This window comes from Hippocampus bargibanti, linkage group LG11, assembly GCF_051943395.1.
Source record: "Hippocampus bargibanti isolate YZ-2025 linkage group LG11, ASM5194339v1, whole genome shotgun sequence".
In the NCBI taxonomy this organism is placed as follows: domain Eukaryota; kingdom Metazoa; phylum Chordata; class Actinopteri; order Syngnathiformes; family Syngnathidae; genus Hippocampus; species Hippocampus bargibanti.
Genome location: NC_142744.1, coordinates 2,327,910 through 2,347,596, shown reverse-complemented (window position 1 = coordinate 2,347,596; position 19,687 = coordinate 2,327,910). Strand labels below are relative to the sequence as shown.

Sequence of the window (19,687 nt, the reverse complement as noted above, 5' to 3'; positions counted from 1 at the left end):
GTTTAGACATGGCGTTTATATTATTATTATTATTTTTATTTTTATTATTATTATTATTATTATTATGTGTGTGTGTGTGTGTGTGTTTGTGTGGATATAACTGACAAACATTTGTAAATGTTTTCCTTTTATGCTTTCTTAGTCAAAAAAAGGTTCCCGATCCCTACTTTAGTCATTCAAGCAAGACGACGGCGCATTTTGCTGATGTCAGTAAAAAAAAAAAAAGATTGCGTGACACGCCACAACGTAACGTTGAGTACATTACTAGCATGTTTGTTCCATTCTAATCGCTTACAGGAAGTGTTAGCTACGCTTGCCAAGTCAGCATCCGATAACTCACGCGGCCGCCGCGAATTCAATTAAGTGCGACTTAGTTTTACGTGCTAGCAAATTGAGAAAATAATACCATTGCGGAAATGAAAATCACATTTCAGCTTTGAATATAGAAACACAAATCAATAACGTTTTAACACGGGACATGCTAGGCTATTAGCGCCCCACCCAAACGTTTAAGTCGGTCAATGGTGAAAAGCTCTTTCCCTTTTTTTGCGTTATGATCGTCGGACATATTTAATAATAGTCCATTTCATGCCCAAGCGCCTTTCAAAAGTCTCAAGGTCACTTTACTGTCACAGGATAAGTTAGAAAGCTAGCTAGCTCGCTAATAGATAGCTAATAATAATAAAATAATAAAATAATAATAATGCATTTAATTTATAAGCGCCTTTCAAAACTCTCAAGGTCACTTTACTGTCACAGGATAAGTTAGAAAGCTAGCTAGCTCGCTAATAGATAGCTAATAATAATAATAATAATAACAATTATAATAATAATAATAATAAAATAATCATAATGATCATCATAATAATACTATAATAATACTATAATATTATAATAATACTATAAGAAGAGATAATGATAATAATAATAATAATAATAATAATAATAATAATAAAATATATAATTAAAATTATATAATTAATAATAATACAATTTTTGTGGGTGAGCAGCGGCAGCCACATGCGCCGCAGCCGGCTAAGTAACTCAAATAGATAGAAAGCTAGCTAGCTAGCCAATAGATAGCTAATACATAGCTATATAGCGAATAGTTAGCCAGCTAGATAGCTAGATAGCCAGCCAGCCAGCTAGATAGCAAATAGCTAGCTAGCTAAATAAATCAAGAAATATTCAGACTAAATGCAGATTTTTTTTTTCCCTTTAGTCATTCATTTAACATCAATTTTAAAAGGCAGACGATAGCATAATTGGTAACGAGATTTTAGTGTTAGTTTTGCCGCGAACGAGTCACAAAAAAAATAATAAATAAAATATTTACACTCAAAATTCTTTCATTCATGACATTGTCAGCCGCAATGCAATACGCTTCCATTCTTAGAGCACACTTTCAATCGGTTTGGAAATCAAAACATTCTTATTGATTACCACCCAAAAGTAAAATAATAATAATAATAATAATAATAATAATAAATAAATCCATGCCCATTTATCACTGCTAAAGCCAATCCAGTGCCAGGAATCAAACAAAAATAAATCAATAAAATCTTGTTCTGCAAGCGTGCAGTGATTTTTGAGTGGCGTGTTAAACAATGAAATGTGTGCGTTTTTGTACATGATGTTTTTTTTTTTTTTTAATGTAGATGCCACAGATGGGGCCTGAAATGAGATGTCAAATGGCCGCCGCTTCGCTTTACATCCTGTACGGGCGCCAAAGGTGTTTGTTTATACACTAGTAACCGACAACGTTGTTATGGCTGATTTGGATGTGACATTGTTGCAAACTTTTTGACTTGCGGGCCACAATGGGTTCTAAAATTGAGTGTTTGGGTCCGGATATACTAAAGCATCAAAGGACAACCGACATCTCCGGATAAGTTGTGTCCGTAATTTGTAAAATGACTTCAAATGACTTCTACTGAGCGTATTTTTACAAAGATTCCACCGCATGTAGCTATATTTTACGATTTAAGACTCGCACTGAATATTCAGGAAGTCTTGTTTTCCAGTTGATGACGATGCCTGACGTGACGTCACTGAAGGAACGCCCCTGACCGAGAAAGCGACACGCAATGCATTTTGGGTACTTTGTTTGATCTGCAAATTTTGTGTTGATGGCGAAATTAGAAGGAAAACACATAAATAACGCGATGGTGTGTTGCACCAAGACTACTATTTGATACTAGTTGACACAAATTCCCAGAAGACAAATCAGCCCATTTCCAAGGGAGCTTGGACGCCATCTTGTGCATTTTCTGGGACGCTACATTGGAGTCCTGACGCCTCAAATTGATACTGGAAGACTCCTTTAATCGATTGCAAACATGTATGCTTTCCTCTTCAGAACTATTTGAATCATATTCATAACTGGATGACTAACAAGAAAGCATCTTCTCCGAATTTGAAGCCATTGTATTGATTCTAGAGCAGGGGTGTCAAAGTCATTTTTTGCCGCGGGCCACATTGTTGTTATGGTTTCCTCTCGAGGGCCGTTATGAATTTGGGGAAGCCATTAGAATGTTTAAATCCCTTCAAATATTACATATAGAGCACACAGCAAATTAATGAATAACTCGTTTTCAAATATGAAGTCAAGAATAATGACTTTTATTGTGGTTGACATCCAAAAATATGACATTTTGGCTCAGATTTTAGCAATCATCATGGAATTTAACAAGTTTGATTTGCTTTCGCGGGCCGAAAAAAAATGATGTGGCGGGCTGGATTTGGCCCGCGGGCCTTGACTTTGACACCTTTGTTCTAGAGCAAGGCAAGATGTCCCGACGTGACGTCACGAACAAGGGGGCGGGGCCTTCTGAAACTCTGCATCTCCGAGGTCATTTCGAAGTAGTTTTGGGACACTTTGACTCATTTTTATTGGTGTTTTGCATTTGACTAAAAATATCAGCTAGCGTGTTTTGGGTATTTTAGATGCTACAAAACGTTTTTCTGATGTCAGTTAGGAAACAAAAAAAGTGGTGTCGGTTGTCCTTTAAGTTGTGAAAAACGGGTCAGGCAACTTTATGGCCGGGCAGGCAACTTTTCAGTGTTGTCTGCCGTGGTGTCCGCTAACTTTTTGTCATGAGTTTCAGACACTGATATTAGACACGAAAATGAACCGCTAGCCAACAAAGCTCATTCTCGCCATTTTTTTTTTTTTTTTTTTGTTATGTAGGATGTCCCTTTTTGGTTCACTCCATTCAAAAGAACAATGGCGTAAAGCGAGAGTGAAATCAAATGAACTTCAAGTGAAACCAAAAACAAATCGGCCGTCTATTTTTGGTTTACAAACCCGCCACCCCCCCGTCATCTTATTTTGGCAACACACTTTTGTTCATGCATGTCAAAGGCAGACGTGGAGGAGGATGTCGAGGAGACAAAAGGAGGAGACATAGAAGACTCAACTTACTTCTGAGCTCTGCGGTGATCGAGCGAAACAAAGACAGAACACAGTACAGTTTAAAACCGCACGACATTCACCAAACCACTGATACCTTCACAATTCGCACTCTAACCACAAAGGTCAAAGGTGAGGGGGGGCGGGAACAGGGTACAGGGGGTTCGAGGGGGGGGGGGGGTGTTACACTACATTCTAGTGTCTGTTTCCTCTTGACTCACACAAGAATTAATTCATGGACCCAGAAATATTCAGAATACATCTAGCATCGATGCGTATGTGGAATGGTCGCGGCTCGGAATTGAAGCGGATTTACTGTATGCGGGATAGGAGATGTGAGACAATCTCTTTTTTTCGTCAATGGATGTTACAGCTTCGTGTTTGCTTTCAACATTGAGCTCGTAGAAGACGTGCACGTTTCTGCATGACGTCCCTGATCCATTGGTGAAAAGGACGTTTTGGTCCTCTTTCATCTAGAACTGCCTCATGAAAAAAATAGAGTGTAGAAAGTGCTAAAGACTGAAGAATGTCTGTGTCTTCTGTGTTGTGTCACATTATTTGTTATTTTGGTTATTTTTGGGGGCTTCAAGATGGCGCCACGAGAGTGGCTGCCTTTACAGCAGCTCCTGTATTTTGTTTTTGCTGCTGTGAAATGGCAATCATGTAATCTAAATACAGTGATACCTTGGCTTACGAAATTAATTGGTTCCCAGAAAGTGTGTGTAAGGCAAAAAGTGTGTCTTCCAAACATTAATTTCCCATAGGAAACCATTAAAATGAAAATAATCCGTTTCCAGGTTTCCATAAAACATGATTTTCAACTAAATAAGCCTTAAAACTACACACAATATACCCTATTTTATGTATAATAAATTGTGCTATTGTATTATAATTAAAGAAAGAAACAGTACTGTATAATAAAGTTGTTTTATTGACCTTTGTGATGGTCGTTAATGCCTCTTGATGATATCCGAGTGAATTTGCCGTGCTTTCTCGGTGATAATACCCTCACTCACACTGTCCCCTGCTAGCTGCTTTGAGTTAATCCAAATCAACGGAGGTTTTTCAACCTTTTCTATGGCCTGAGACCATTGCTTAGACAACACAGAAACACCCTTAGCCACACGTAGCAATGGTCGACTTAGCATACTGGTACTGGGACGCTAAATCACACATACGCACACCTCGTTCGTGGTTTTCAATGATCTCCTTCTTCAGCTCGACCGTAATTTTTCTATTGTTTCCTCTTCGGTTTAACACTAGCCTGTGGTGGGGTCTTTTTCGGTCCCAAAAAAAGCAAAAGTATCCACTCGATAACGAACCACGTCTGCACTCGAAAAAAATGGGTGTGGAAAACTAGTCCGCCAGCCATTGTAGCTCTCCGTGTGTTTCCCAAAAATATCCGTTCGTAAGGCGAAAAGTTGGTGAGCTAAAGCGTTCGTAAACCGATGTATCACTGTATAGGCTCATCTAAGCTAATTATATTGATTTCTACATGCAAGATTTGGGAGGAGGAGGGGGGGGGGGTCAGTGGTGTTACATTTTTATTCCCAACATGATGTCATGACGTGAACGCAGACACTTACTGGTGAATGGCTTGAAGAAACTTGCGTTGGTGTTTCCGCACCTTGGCGTGATCAATCTTTTTGACCAACTTGGTGTGTTTGTAGATGAGCCATGTTTCCCTGAGTACATTGGCAGCTGTGTTCTTTACCTGTGAGACAAAAAAATACAATACATTTGATGCTCGGTTAATAACATGTGAGCGTATGGAATGGGGGGGTGTAGGGGGGGTGTACACAATCGTTTTGTGGTTTAAAGCCAGAAAGTAAATATTATGGCGGCATCAGGCTGATTGCTATGACATTGGTGTTGTCATATCGAGTATTTTATTGAGTCCCAGTATTGTATGTGTACATTATGAGCACCAATACCCATATCGGCGCATCAATACTGTATCTAAAAAAAAAAATGATTCATTATAACGGTAATATTTTCTGAGAATAGATTATACTAGACGGGAAATTTTGTGAATTTTATTGTAGCCGTGGCGTTTTTGGAAAACAAAAATCCACCTTTTAAATCTGACTAAATAAATGCGTTAATAAATGAGTAAATAAATGAGTAAATAAAAGCACAAAAAAAGCACAAATCAATCAATCAACACACAAATGAATACACAAATGATTACACAAATAAAAACACAAACGAATACACAAACGAATAAATAAATAAATAAAAACACAAACAAATACACAAATGAATAAATAAATAAATAAATAAAAACACAAACGAATACACAAATAAATACATCCAAAAATAAATAAAAACACAAACGAATACACAAATAAATACATAAAAATGAATGAATACACAAATAAACAAATTAATACACAAATAAACAAATACATAAATTAATAAAGAATAAAAAATACAAATAAATAAATAAATAAATAAATAAATACGGTAAATGACTAAATAAAATTAACACATAAATACGTACACAATCACACAAACAAATAAACACACAAATATATAAATACACAAGTAGATAGATCAATAATAAAAAAATACATAAATAGACGAATAAATAAATAAATTAAAAATAAAAACATAATAAATAAATAAATAAATGAATATGGTAAATGACTAAATAAAATTAACACATAAATAAGTACACAATCACACAAACAAATAAACACACAAATATATAAATACACAAGTAGATAGATCAATAATAAAAAAATACATAAATAGACAAATAAATAAATAAATTAAAAATAAAAACATAATAAATAAATAAATATGGTAAATGACTAAATAAAATTAACACATAAATAAGTACACAATCACACAAACAAATAAACACACAAATATATAAATACACAAGTAGATAGATCAATAATAAAAAAATACACAAATAGACGAATAAATAAATAAATTAAAAATAAAAACATAATAAATAAATAAATAAATAAATGAATATGGTAAATGACTAAATAAAATTAACACATAAATAAGTACACAATCACACAAACAAATAAACACACAAATATATAAATACACAAGTAGATAGATCAATAATAAAAAAAATAAATAAATAGACGAATAAATAAATAAATTAAAAATAAAAACATAAATAAATAAATATGGTAAATGACTAAATAAAATTACCACATAAATACACAATCACACAAACAAATAAACACACAAATACATACATAAATAAGTAGATAGATATATATAGATAGATAGATCGATGAATAAATAAATAATAATAGACAAATAAATAAATACAAATAAGAGGAATGTGTCGCCCAATGCTGGTGGAATTTCCCATGTAAAATCATCTTTGAATATTTTGACTAAACAGGAAGAACCAATGTCATAGTCCTTTTTTTTTGTATCTTTCTGAAGCACTTCCAGTTTGACATTTCATCAGAATCAGAATCAGAATACCTTTATTCATGTTCATGTTTCTTATAATGGCCGTTAGTTGATCACTCACTCGTTTACAGAGTTGCGTGTCCATCATGAAGTTGTGAACATGCTTCTCTGCCTTGGTCAGCTCCAGTTTCCTGGCCACCACCGCAACTACAAGTGCAGTGCAGCCAGCTCCCTGTTTGTAAAAAAAGACATCCTCAGATTCGCAATGTGTGCTGGGGGACTTTTTTTCCCCTCAAATTTACAACACTAATAAGCAATAAAAACGAAATATTTGAACACAGGAAATAATAGCGTGCAATACACAATCACAGAAAATAACACCGAAAATTGAATCGTCTTGATTTTTTAGCAAAACAAAATGTGACACATCACAAGCTTTACATAATATTTTTCGTGGGAAGGGAAAAAACACTGCCAGAGGTCTGACCAACGCTTTATGAGCGCCGCCCGCAAGAAAAACCAGAACCTGAATAAATTCCACGTCATATTTTCAATTCCTGAATAAAATCCGCAATGGCAGTGAATGAGTTAAAAGCACTCCAGATTAGCAGATGCTAACAGTGCATTATTATTATTAGTAGTAGTAGTAGTACTATTATTATTATCATCATTATTATTACTATAATAACGCTAATTATTATTATTATACATCCAAGTACAATCAATGCTATGCGCTGTTAGCATCTGCTAAGAAACTTAGCATAATGAAATGTATTATTATTTTTTTATATATATTTTTTATATTATTATTATGCTAGGTTTCTTAGCATATGCTAACAGTGCATTCTTCTTCTTCTTCTTCTTCTTCTTCTTCTTCTTCTTCTTCTTCTTCTTCTTCTTCTTCTTCTTCTTCTTCTTATTATTATTATTATTATTATTATTATTATTATTTTACATCCAAGTATAATCAATGCTATGCTAATTTGCTTAGCAGATGCTAACATTATTATCATTATTATTACTGTTATGATTATAACTATTTTTATCATTACTATTATTATTGTTGTTACTATTATTATTGTTGTTACTATTATTATCAGTGTTATTAGTACTGTTATTATTATTATTATTATTATTGTCATTATTATTACTATTTTACATACGAGTATCATCAATGCTATGCTAATTTGCTTAGCAGATGCTACATTATTATCATCATTATTACTGTTATAACTATTCTTATTCTTATTATTATTATTATTGTTGTTGTTACTATTATTATCAGTGTTATTAGTACTATTATTATTATTATTATTATTATTATTATTATTATGTTGTAAATAAATAAAACACTTTAAATCTTCTGATGTTTTTTTTTTTAATATTCCGCACCTCAAAAAGTTACCACTTACATTTGATTGTAATATTTTGTCGATGCTAATAGCATCATTCTATTTTGACCTTTATCTTGTCATTTGTAAATTACGATCAAAGAATGATAAAATAATAAATGCATAGATAGACGTCTTCTGAAAACAAAACCTACCATAATCCCTGTAAGCAGACACACGCCTTTCCCGCAGTACGTGTGCGGTACCATGTCCCCGTAGCCAATGGAGAGGAAGGTAATTGAGATGAGCCACATGGCTCCCAGAAAGTTACTGGTCACTTCCTGTTTGTCATGATACCTAAAATAAGAAAGACCAGCAGAGGTGGGAGACGTGCAGTCAGTAAGACAGTTTGGTTGAAGGCCAACATGGCTGACGAAACGTGTGACGTTGGTGCGACACACAAATAACGCGATGGTGAATCGTTGTGTGTTGCACCAAGACTACTACAGTGAGACCTCAATTTACAAACTTAATTGGTTCCCAGACAGAGTGTGTAAGGCGAAAAGTGTGTATCTCAAAAAAAAAATTGCCATAGGAAACCATTAAAATGGGAATAATCCGTTCCCGGGTTTCCATAAAATATACTTTTCAACTAAATAAGCCTAAAAAACGACACACAACATACCTTATTCTATGTATAATAAATGTGCTATTGTGTTGTAATGAAAGAAATACACTGCATTGTATCATAAAGTCACTTTATTTACATTTGTGATGGTCATTTATGGCTTGATGGAATGGTGTTGGAGGTCAAAGGTCAAAGGGAATTGCTGTTTGGAAAGAGAGGCGCATTACATGAGGACTGTAATTAAAGAAATAAACTGTGCTGTAAAATTAAGTGTTATTGACCTTTTTGATGGTCGTTGATGGCTTATGGAAGGAGAGTCACCTTCCATAAGGACTGTTGGTAACTTAACCTATGGTGCCGTTCGGTCGTGTGCTTCCGCCGAAGATCACTCCGCCAGCCGTGGTGGGTGTGTATTATGAAAATAGTGCTTATTATAAGGTTTAATTTTCATAAATTTGATGTTTGTAAGACGAAAAGTTTGTAAGTTGAGGTGTTTGTAAGTTGAGGTCTCACTGTATTTGATAATAGTTGATACAAATTCCCAGCAGACAAATCAGCCCATTTTCAACGGAGTTTGGGCGCCATCTTGTGCATTTTCTGGGACGCTACATTGGAGTCCTGACGCCTCAAAATGACACGGAAGGACTTCTTTAATCGATGGCAAACATTGATGCTTTCCTCTTCAGAACTATTTGAATCATATTCATAACTGGATGAGTAACAAGAAAACATATTTTCCAAATCTGAAGCCATTGTTTTGATTCTAGAGCAAAGTAAGATGTCCTGGCGTGACGTCACGAACAAGGGGGCGGGACCTACTGAAACTCACCATTTCCGGTCATTTTTATTGGTGTTTTGCATTCGACTAAAAATATCAGCCTGCGTGTTTTGGGTATTTTAAATGCTATAAAACGTTTTTCTGATGTCAGTTAGGAAACAAAAAAATGGTGTCGGTTGTCCTTTAAGAATCAATGAGATGCTAAAGAGAGAGACCGAATAACGCCGTAGGTCAAACGGGATTTGAACATGACAACCGAACATACCGTCATGGCAGGTTATGCCCCCCCCCCCCAAAAAATATATGCGCTTCTGCATTCAATTAAACGCGACCACCATGGGGTTTTGAAACTACCCCCCCCCCCCACCCTGCCCCAGCAAGGTCTGAAAATGGAAATGATCGCTTCTAATTATGTTGCCTTGCTGGAAATAGATGACAGCCATGTTTGAATTGACAGTCCAAAGAACCACGATGAAGATGCAAAGACTTTTGAGGAAAAAAAACAACGACACGTCAGAGAGAATTGCATTGATGATGATGATGTTACATGTGTTTTTTAAATTTTATTATTATTATTTTTTTATGGAGACAAATCTGCCTTATTTAATTGGTGACATTCAATGTATTAGCTAACTAGCTATCGAGCTCGCTATCTTTTAGTTATATATCTATCTAAATATCTAGCTAGCTATCTGTTGGCTATATATTAGCTATCTACTAGCTGGCTAGCTGGCTTTGTATCTGTGTATTCTAGTGCCATTCAGTGTATTAGCTAACTAACTATCTACCTAGCTAGCTATGTAGCTATTTAGGTGGCTAGCTATCTAGCGAGCTATCTGTTGGCTATATATGTGTACATGTGTATTTTAGTGACATTCAGTGTATTAGCTAACTAACTATGTAGCTATCTAGCTAGCTCTCTGTTGGCTATATATTAGCTATCTACTAGCTGGCTAGCTAGCTTTCTATCTGTGTATTTTAGTGACATTCAGTATACTAGCTAACTAACTATCTAACTAGCTATATAGCTATTTAGGTGGCTAGCTATCTAGCGAACAATCTGTTGGCTATGTATTAGTTAACTACTAGCTGGCTGGCTAGCTTTCTATCTGTGTATTTTAGTGATATTCAGTGTATTATCTAACTAACTATCTAGCTTATCTAGCTAGCTAGCTATCTGGGTGGCTGGCTTTCTAGCAAGATATCTGTTGGCTATCTATTAGCTATATACTAGCTGGCTTGCTAGCTTTCTATCTGTGTATTCTAATGCCATTCAGTGTATTAGCTAACTAACTATCTACCTAGCTAGCTATGTAGCTATTTAGGTGGCTATCTATCTAGCGAGCTATCTGTTGGCTATATATGTGTAAATGTGTATTTTAGTGACATTCAGTGTATTAGCTAACTAACTATGTAGCTATCTAGCTAGCTCTCTGTTGGCTATATATTAGCTATCTACTAGCTGGCTAGCTAGCTTTCTATCTGTGTATTTTAGTGACATTCAGTATACTAGCTAACTATCGAGCTTATCTAGCTAGCTTTCTATCTGTGTATTTTAGTGACATTCAGTATACTAGCTAACTAACTATCTAGCTAGCTATATAGCTATTTAGGTGGCTAGCTATCTAGCGAGCAATCTGTTGGCTAGTTAACTACTAGCTGGCTGGCTAGCTTTCTATCTGTGTATTTTAGTGATATTCAGTGTATTATCTAACTAACTATCTAGCTTATCTAGTTAGCAAGCTATCTGGGTGGCTGGCTAGCAAGATATCTGTTGGCTATCTATTAGCTATATACTAGCTGGCTTGCTAGCTTTCTATCTGCTAGCAAGATAGCTAATAGATAGCGAGCTAGCTGGCACGCTAGCTACATAGCTAATAGATAGCAAATTGATAGCTAGCTAGGTAGCCGGCTAAATATCCAGCTCGATAGCTAGCTACATATAGATGTTATATTACTACTATTACTAGTACTACTATAGATGTTATATTACTACCACTACTTTGACAACAGAGTTAGCATAACAAGAGTTAGCATCACAAGATGTGCAAAAACATATCCACATTTCCACTCATTCTGTTTCCTTTCATGCTCTAATAGGAGAAAAAATGAATAATTTTGTTCTCCGAGGAATCACCAAAAATTAAAAAATAAAGTGCAGGTTATGGAATTCGTGCGTCGCTGGTTAAATGCAGAAGTGTAAAAGAAATAAAAATAATAATGATAATAATACATAAATAATAAAATAAAATAAAAAGATGTTTACATCCTGCATGATACAGTATATTGAGAGCGGGTGGAGGACAGCTTTTTCAAACAAACACTGTCGTAGTATCACCACATGGAAGCGCGTAGTAGTAGTAGTAGTAGTAGTAGTAGTAGTAGTAGTACTCGTAGTACATGATCTCACGTGGATCATTTGTAACTCGTGGCACAGAATCGGTTCATTAAGTTTCATACCGTCGTCTCTTTTACCCGCATCTCAACGTTTCACCGTTTGATAGTTGCCGGCGGGCTTAACTGGATGACTATTTTGTACATTTCATTCATCTTGCCATCAAGGCGAGCGTAGAAAGAGTCAAAAAGCGGAGTTCCTCGAATACAACAGCGCAAAACCATCGATAGTAAAACCTCTAAAGTTGAATAAAAAACGTCACCATTGAATCATTTATGCTAACAAAATGCTACGTGAGTATATAATTTAATTATGTAAACATAATTTGTCTATTTGCTATCTAGATAGCTAGCTATCTATCTAGCTAACTTGATCTCTATTTGCTATCTAGCTGGACATTATTAGCTGTTAGCTAGACATTATACAGTGATACCTTGGCTTACGAACGCTTTAGCTCGAAAGCACGGCAACTTCACTCGAATGTCGTCAAGAGGCAACTACATCAACTACCATCGTAAAGGTCAATAAAACGATTTTATTATACTGTACAGTTTATTCCTTTAATTACAATAGAATAGCGCATTTATTATACATAAAATCAGGTATATTTTGTGTAGTTTTAAGGTTTATTTAATAGAAAATTATGTTTTATGGAAACCTGGGAACGGATTATTCTCATTTTTAATGGTTTCTTATGGGAAATAAATGTTTGGCAGATGAACTTTTCGCCTGACACACAACCAATGAAGTTCGTGAGCTGAGGTATCACTCTATTTTGGGAAACGGACTGTTACCGACAGTACTGGAGTGACTGATTCCGCGTCATCTATCGCTATCGATCAACATAATAATTATATTGAAAGTACAGACTTTGTTTGCATGATTGATTGATGCAGTCCTTTGTTAAATTGAGATACAAATTGGCACTGCACGTGTATTCATTCACTCATTCTTCCGAAGTTCGAGCACCGATTTGTTTCTGTTCCCGTTCGTCTCAACTCCCGTGACGACTTTTCGGTAAACTTTCGCTGGGCGGCCATTTTAAAAGAGACATGAGGAATTTCAAACCCGTTTCATCTCCATATACAGTGATACGTCGGTTAACGAACCCCTTGGCTTACGAACCTTTCGGTTTATGAATGTTAAATTTATGAAAATGTTACCTTGGCATACGAACTATTTTTCCGACATTTTTTTGTCCTCTATTCCCCGCCCGCGGTCTTCGGTTAAAGCCACGTGATTGGTCAAGAACGCAGCGGTGAGGGGTGGTTTAAAGATTAAAGAGACAGGCAGACGACAGAGAGAGAGTGACAAAATGGATAGGAAACAGTGAAATTTGGACTTGTTTCAACTTTGATAGTTCAAAGGCAGAGTGTAGACTGCAAGGTTAAAATTCTCATCAATCAGGCTCCACAAATACCCTGCACAAGCCATCTGTACACTTGATGCAAAAAGCTATCAACCCAGCTAAACAGACCACACAATTGATGAGGAACTAGGTAAAATTATCGCAGAGAAAGCACCAAAAAGGGATCATTCCTCAAGATGGTGAAAGAAGAAGGCTACGTTCCTCAAGTGTTTAATTCTGATGAAAGCGGCCACTCCATTCCATCAAGCCATCAACGACCATCACAAAGGTAAATAAAACAACTTAATTATACTGTACAGTTTATTACTTTAATTATAATACCATAGTACATTTATTATACATAAAATAGGGTATATTTTGTGTAATTTTAAAGCTTAGAAAATTAGAAAGTAGAAAATTATGTTTTATGGGGAACGGATTATTCTCATTTTAATGGTTTCCTATGGAAAATTAATTTTTGGAAGACACACTTTTCGCCTTACACACTCTGTCTGGGAACCAATTAAGTTCGTAAGCCAAGGTATTCGGGAATGGCGCTCTACATCATATTTTCCATCCGCGAATAAATTCGTGAATGGCAGCGAATGAGTGAAAAAGCAAGAATGAAGGTCACCTGCAACGTAGCATTAGCTTGCGTAGCCAATCAAAATAATTACAAATAGCTTATCTGTCTGATTCATAAAAAGTAGACATTGTCCTACTTAACATTTCACGTTTATGGAACATTTTTAATCAATCACACTAAATATATTGTTCATTTAAGATTGGCCGTGGCGCGTTTGGTTCCACTCTATCATTCCATTTTATATAGCCCTTAAACATACTTTTCACGACCGTCATATTTGCCCTTTGGGATATCAACGTTGCTCTCAGAGAGGAACGATAATATGCATGGGGTTCAAGCCGGAGTCACCTTTTTGCTTGAAATGGACATTTAAAAAGGTGCGCGTATTCTACTGAGCAATAAAAGATGTTAACCCCCCCCCCCCTCCCCCAATATCAAATGTGTTAAAGGACAACCGACACCATTTTTTTTGTTTCCTAACTGACATCAGAAAAACGTTTTATAGCATCTAAATACCCAAAAGACACAGGCTGATATTTTTAGTCAAGTGAAAAACACCAATAAAAATGACTTAAAGCACAGGTGTCAAAGTCAAAGCCCGCGGGCCAAATCCGGCCCGCCAGATAATTTTTTTTCGGCCCGCGAAAGCAAATCAAACTTGTTAAATTCCATGATGATTGCTAAAATCTGAGCCAAAATTTCATATTTTTGGATGTCAACCACAATAAAAGTCATTATTCTTGACTTCAGATTTGAAAACGAGTAATTCATTAATTTGCTGTGTGCTCTATATGTAATATTTGAAGGGATTTAAACATTCTAATGGGTTCCCCAAATTCGTAACGGCCCTCGAGAGGAAACCATAACTACAATGTGGCCCGCGGCAAAAAATGACTTTGACACCCCTGACTTAAAGTGTCCCAAAACGACTTCAAAATGACCTCGGAGATGCCGAGTTTCAGAAGGTCCCGCCCCCTTATTCGTAACATCACGCCAAGACGTCTTGCCTTGCTCTAGAATCAAAACAATGGCTTCAGATTCGGGAAAAGATGCTTTCTTGTTACTCATCCAGTTATGAATATGATTCAAATAGTTCTGAAGAGGAAAGCATAAATGTTTGCAATCGATTAAAGAAGTCCTTCCGTGTCATTTTGAGGCGTCTGGACTCCAAAGTCCCAGAAAATGCACAAGGTGGCGCCCAAGCTCCGTTGAAAATGGGCTGATTTGTCTGCTGGGAATTTGTGTCACCTAGTATCAAATAGTAGTCTTGGTGCAACACACAACAATTCACCATCGCGTTATTTATGTGTTTTCCTTCTAATTTCGCCATCAACACGAAGTTTTCCGACCAAACAAAGTACCCAAAATGCATTGTGTGTCGCTTTCTCGGTCAGGGGCGTTCCTTCAGTGACGTCACGTCAGGCATCGTCATCAACTCGAAAACAAGACTTCCTGAATATTCAGCGCGAGTCTTAATACATAAAATATAGCTATATGCGGTGGAATCTTTGTAAAATACGCTCGTAGAAGTCATTTGAAGCGATTTTACAAACTATGGACACAACTTGTCCGGAGGCGTCGGTTGTCCTTTAAGTAAATAATAAAATAATAATAATAATAATAATACATTTTAAGCGCCTTTCAAAGCTCTCAAGGACACTTTACAGTAACAGACAAGTATAGGTAAAGTCGGTCAGTTATTTCCTGGCTAATGGTACCCTCTAGTGGACTTGTAGTAAATCACACCTCACTTTTTTCAGTCTAGATTGATTCAGGGGTAGCACTACTGAAGGCCTAGTGATGAAATCCATGGCTCGCCACTCTTATAAGGTTACCGGGTGATGCAAAACACACACACACGTCATAAAGTTAAATGTCTGTTAATATGCAGCCATTTACGGAAGGTTCTCAGTGGCCAAATTCCTTGGCACTAGGGAAACATTAAGCGTCAATGAAGCGCTAACGCGTGATGTAGCAGCTGTAGACTAAGTGTGTGGGGGGGGGGGGTTGGCTGTTTGGGTTTGAGGAGCATGTGTGCAAAGTGACACCGGCAATGTGTCACTTTCAGAAAAGGACACCAGACCGTATCAGTGACGGCTCGCACACAAGGTTGAGATCATTCGCGTTAGCCGCGTCGCTACTGAGATACAGAAATTGTTCCTGCTAGCAAGGTGCCGCAATGCCGTTACACTATCCATTGTGAGCACTCATTATTATAATAATAATAATAATGCATTTGATTTCTAAGCGCCTTCCAAAGCTCTCAAGGACACTTTACAGTCACAGACAATAATAATAATAATAATAATAATAATAATAATAATACATTTCATTTACAAGCGCTCTTCAAAACTCTCTTTAAATCATAGTGACAAAATGATCGCAAAATGATCATCAGAACAAATCTATTATCTGGCTAGCTGGCTATCTAGCTAGCTAGCTATTAGATATTTAGCTGTCTATCAAGCTAGCTATTAGCTATCTATGATCTACTAGCTAGCTAGTTAGCTTTCTATCGATTTGAGTTATTCCGGTTTGAGTAAACGCTGGCGCGTGTTGCTGCCGCTGCTCACCCGCAGAAAAAACTTATCCTGTGACTGTAAAAGAGTTTTGAAAGGTGCTTATAAATGAAATGTGTTATTATCATTATTATTAATGTGTCAGTTTTTTTTAGATTAGATTAGATTATCCTTGATTAGTTTCACGCTGGAGAAATTTACATTTCACAGCAGCAAAGTGATGAAATAATGAGGAAAGGAAAAGAAGAAGTAGAAAAACAAAATACAGGAGCTGCTGTAAAGATAGCCAGTCTCGCGGCGCCATCTTGAAGTCAAAAGAACTAAAACAACACCAAAGACACAGACGGTCATTCAATTTTAAGCACTTTCTGCACCCTCTGTATCATATGAAGCAGTTGTAGATGAAAGAGGAGAGTCTCAGAGCGTCCTTTTCACCAGTGGATCAGGGACGTCATGGTCAAAATGTGCACGTCAGCTACAAGCTAAGTTTTGAAAGCAAACACGAAGCTGTAGCATCCATTGACGAAAAGACCATCTTTTCCCATGTAAATCCGCTTCAATTCCAAGCTGCGGCAAATTAATAAATTTATGGGGTAAACATGAAAACCCTCATGCTGTTTTGATGTTTACCAAAGGTGGTGGTGCTGAGGGAGATATACTGTAAATAATGGATGTGAATTTGAACAAAAACTGGAGACACTGCAGTCAGCAATCCAATTCCCCTCTTGCTAAACGTCTGGAAGCTAATTCACTTCCTTTGATGCAACTATGTTATTATTTTCCGTTCGCCATCCCTGCGCTGCATCGTCAACACACACACACCTGACCCATAGCACTAAACGTCTTCTGGGATGGTAACATGGGATGCTAAAACGGCCTAGCAACAGAATACTTGCTTGTTAGCAACAAAAATGCTAAGACGCTACAGACAGACAAAAGTCTGTGCAAACCAGTCAGCGCCATTGAATTAAATTGTGAAGGGAAACGCGTAATGAGATGCTAATGGAAGAACGGAAAGTTTTTTTTGCTCCTCAAGCAGATCTCCGACTTGGTGCTAAAAACCACTTTTGTGCAAGATGGATCTATAACAATTGCATCAAGAAAGGGAGCAGAAAAAAAGGGCCATCGTGGGAGGATGAACTTGAAGGACGAATCTTCTCCGTGTCCTCCCACTTTGTCCTCCCGCACCGGTCTTATACGAGACAAAGAGATGCTTGCTTGAAAGAGCTGCTACGCTATTGCTCCTCGCCCTTAAAACCTAGAAGGCATTCTCGTGAAGGACAATGTCACCTTCATGGCAACTCCAAAGGGTCCTCCCTAATCCTTCCCTGCAAATCTGAACGCTAAATTTGAGAAGGACTATTCAATTACAGTGACACCTTGGCTTACGAACTTAATTGGTTCCCAGACAGAGTGTGTAAAGCGAAAAGTGTGTATCCCAAAATTAATTTCCCATAGGAAACCATTGAGATGAGAATAATCCGTTCCCAGGTCACCGTAAAACATAATTTTGTACTTTCTAATCTTCTAAGCCTTAAAACTACACGAAATATACCTTATTTTATGGATAATAAATGTGCTATAATTAAAGAAATAAACTGTACTATATAATAAAGTCGTCTTATTTACATTTGTGATGGTCGTTGATGGCTTGATGGAATGGAGTGGCTGCTTTCATCAGCATTAAACACTTAAGCAAATAGCTAGCTAGCTAGATGGCCAGCTATATTTGTACAATGAGGAACGTAGCCTTCTTCTTTCACCATCTTGAGGAATGATCCCTTGTAGGTGCTTTCTCTGCCATCATTTTACCTTGTCCCTCATCAATTGTGTTCTGTTTTGCTGGGTTGATAGCTTTTTGCATCAAGTGTACAGATGGCTTGTGCGGGTTATTTGGGGAGCCTGAATGATGGGAATTTTAACCTTGCAGTCTAATTTGGACTTCAAAGTTTCAAAGTTAAATCAAGTCCAAATTTCATTTCAAGTTTCCTATCCATTTTGTCACTCTCTCTGTCTCTCTCTCTCTCTCTCTGCCTGTCTCTTTAATGTTTAAACCACCACCCCTCACTGCTGCGTTCTTGACCAATCACGTGGCTTTAACCGACGACTAGGGGCGGGGAATAGAGGACCAAAACAAGCCGGCTGGCATTTTCTTGTTCGGAGAACGGCCTTGTTCGCGAACGACACATCACTCATTGTGGCAGCTTCGTGTGTATCCCGAAAAATAGTTCGTATGCCAAGGTAAAATTTTCATAAATTTAACGTTCGTAAACCGTAAAGTTCGTAAACCGAGGTATCACTGTAGTGACTAAAACAAGCTAGCACTGAAACACGCAGGATACCGCAAGTCAAGTAAAGGAAAGAAGGCGTTTGGTCAACCACAAACAGGTTTCCAACCCAGCGGCGTAGTGCGACCGTCAGAAGCACGTGTTTACCTCTCGCAGACTCGCACGGTCCATGCAGCTATGATCCAGGACGATATACTGAAGACCAGCAGAACAGTTCCCGGGCAGATGGTCATGAGGGTTTTCATGACAAATCTCGTGTTGAAGTTGATCTTGTTGAGGGCGCCGATACTGCGAGAAGAGGCGTCGGTGAACAGCTTGCTGTGAAGTAGCATGACCCTGCCGATCAGGTAGAGTCTCAGGAACATGGGGATGGAGAGGATGATGTCCACGTCGGCGTCCGCCACCGACGGCGTGTACGTAAAAGCCAGCCGGGCCTTCCACGTGAAGACGTACTGGCCGGGGATGGGGTGGATGGCGCACACCAGCAGTTCCAGTACGATGAAGAAGATGCGCTCGTAGGTCATGGCTATCCTCCAGTCATCCGCACCATTGTCGACCATAAACAGCTGAGGACCATCAGACCACAAGACCCGGAGAAGTTGTTGACAGTGGTCACCAAAATTCATACGCAAGTCCTGACCACAACTCTCATAAATCCCAGAAAATATTAAAACCGCTCCCTTGATATTTTGGAGTTTATGAAGATAAATGTTTTTCTCATTCGGCAAAGTTCACCACACCACAGGAGTGTCAACTTCACCCCAACTTGGCGGCTACTTTTTAAAACTCACCGCCCGTGGCTATGAGTACTTAGGTTTGTGAATTGGATGTTGTTTATTAATTAATTTCTTTGCATCGAGACAGGCATATTTTTCTGAATTTCTAACTCATTCACTGCCATATGATGTGCAAAAAAATGTCCACTCCAGTGCCAGGGTTTTGGTCATTTTCATTCGAAATCCCAGAACCCACAGCATATTGAGTTGTAGGACTACATAAAAATACTGCGTTAGAA

General features: G+C 37.3%; 2 protein-coding genes across 2 annotated transcripts in view; one reads left to right on the top strand and one right to left on the bottom strand.

Annotated features, from left to right (window-relative positions):
- LOC148891107 (inhibin beta A chain-like) overlaps positions 1–19,687 on the top strand; it is a 113,765-nt gene that overhangs the window by 19,541 nt on the left and 74,537 nt on the right. The gene's annotated exons all lie outside the window — the stretch shown is intronic.
- LOC148891109 (small conductance calcium-activated potassium channel protein 2-like) overlaps positions 1–19,687 on the bottom strand; it is a 54,465-nt gene that overhangs the window by 6,933 nt on the left and 27,845 nt on the right. The window contains exons 4-7 of the mRNA XM_089009116.1: positions 18,820–19,238; positions 8,346–8,487; positions 6,921–7,031; positions 4,999–5,126 (exon numbers count right to left, since the gene is read on the bottom strand). Of these exons, the coding sequence (XP_088865242.1) occupies positions 4,999–5,126; positions 6,921–7,031; positions 8,346–8,487; positions 18,820–19,238 (800 nt within the window). The remainder of the gene's footprint in view (positions 1–4,998; positions 5,127–6,920; positions 7,032–8,345; positions 8,488–18,819; positions 19,239–19,687) is intronic.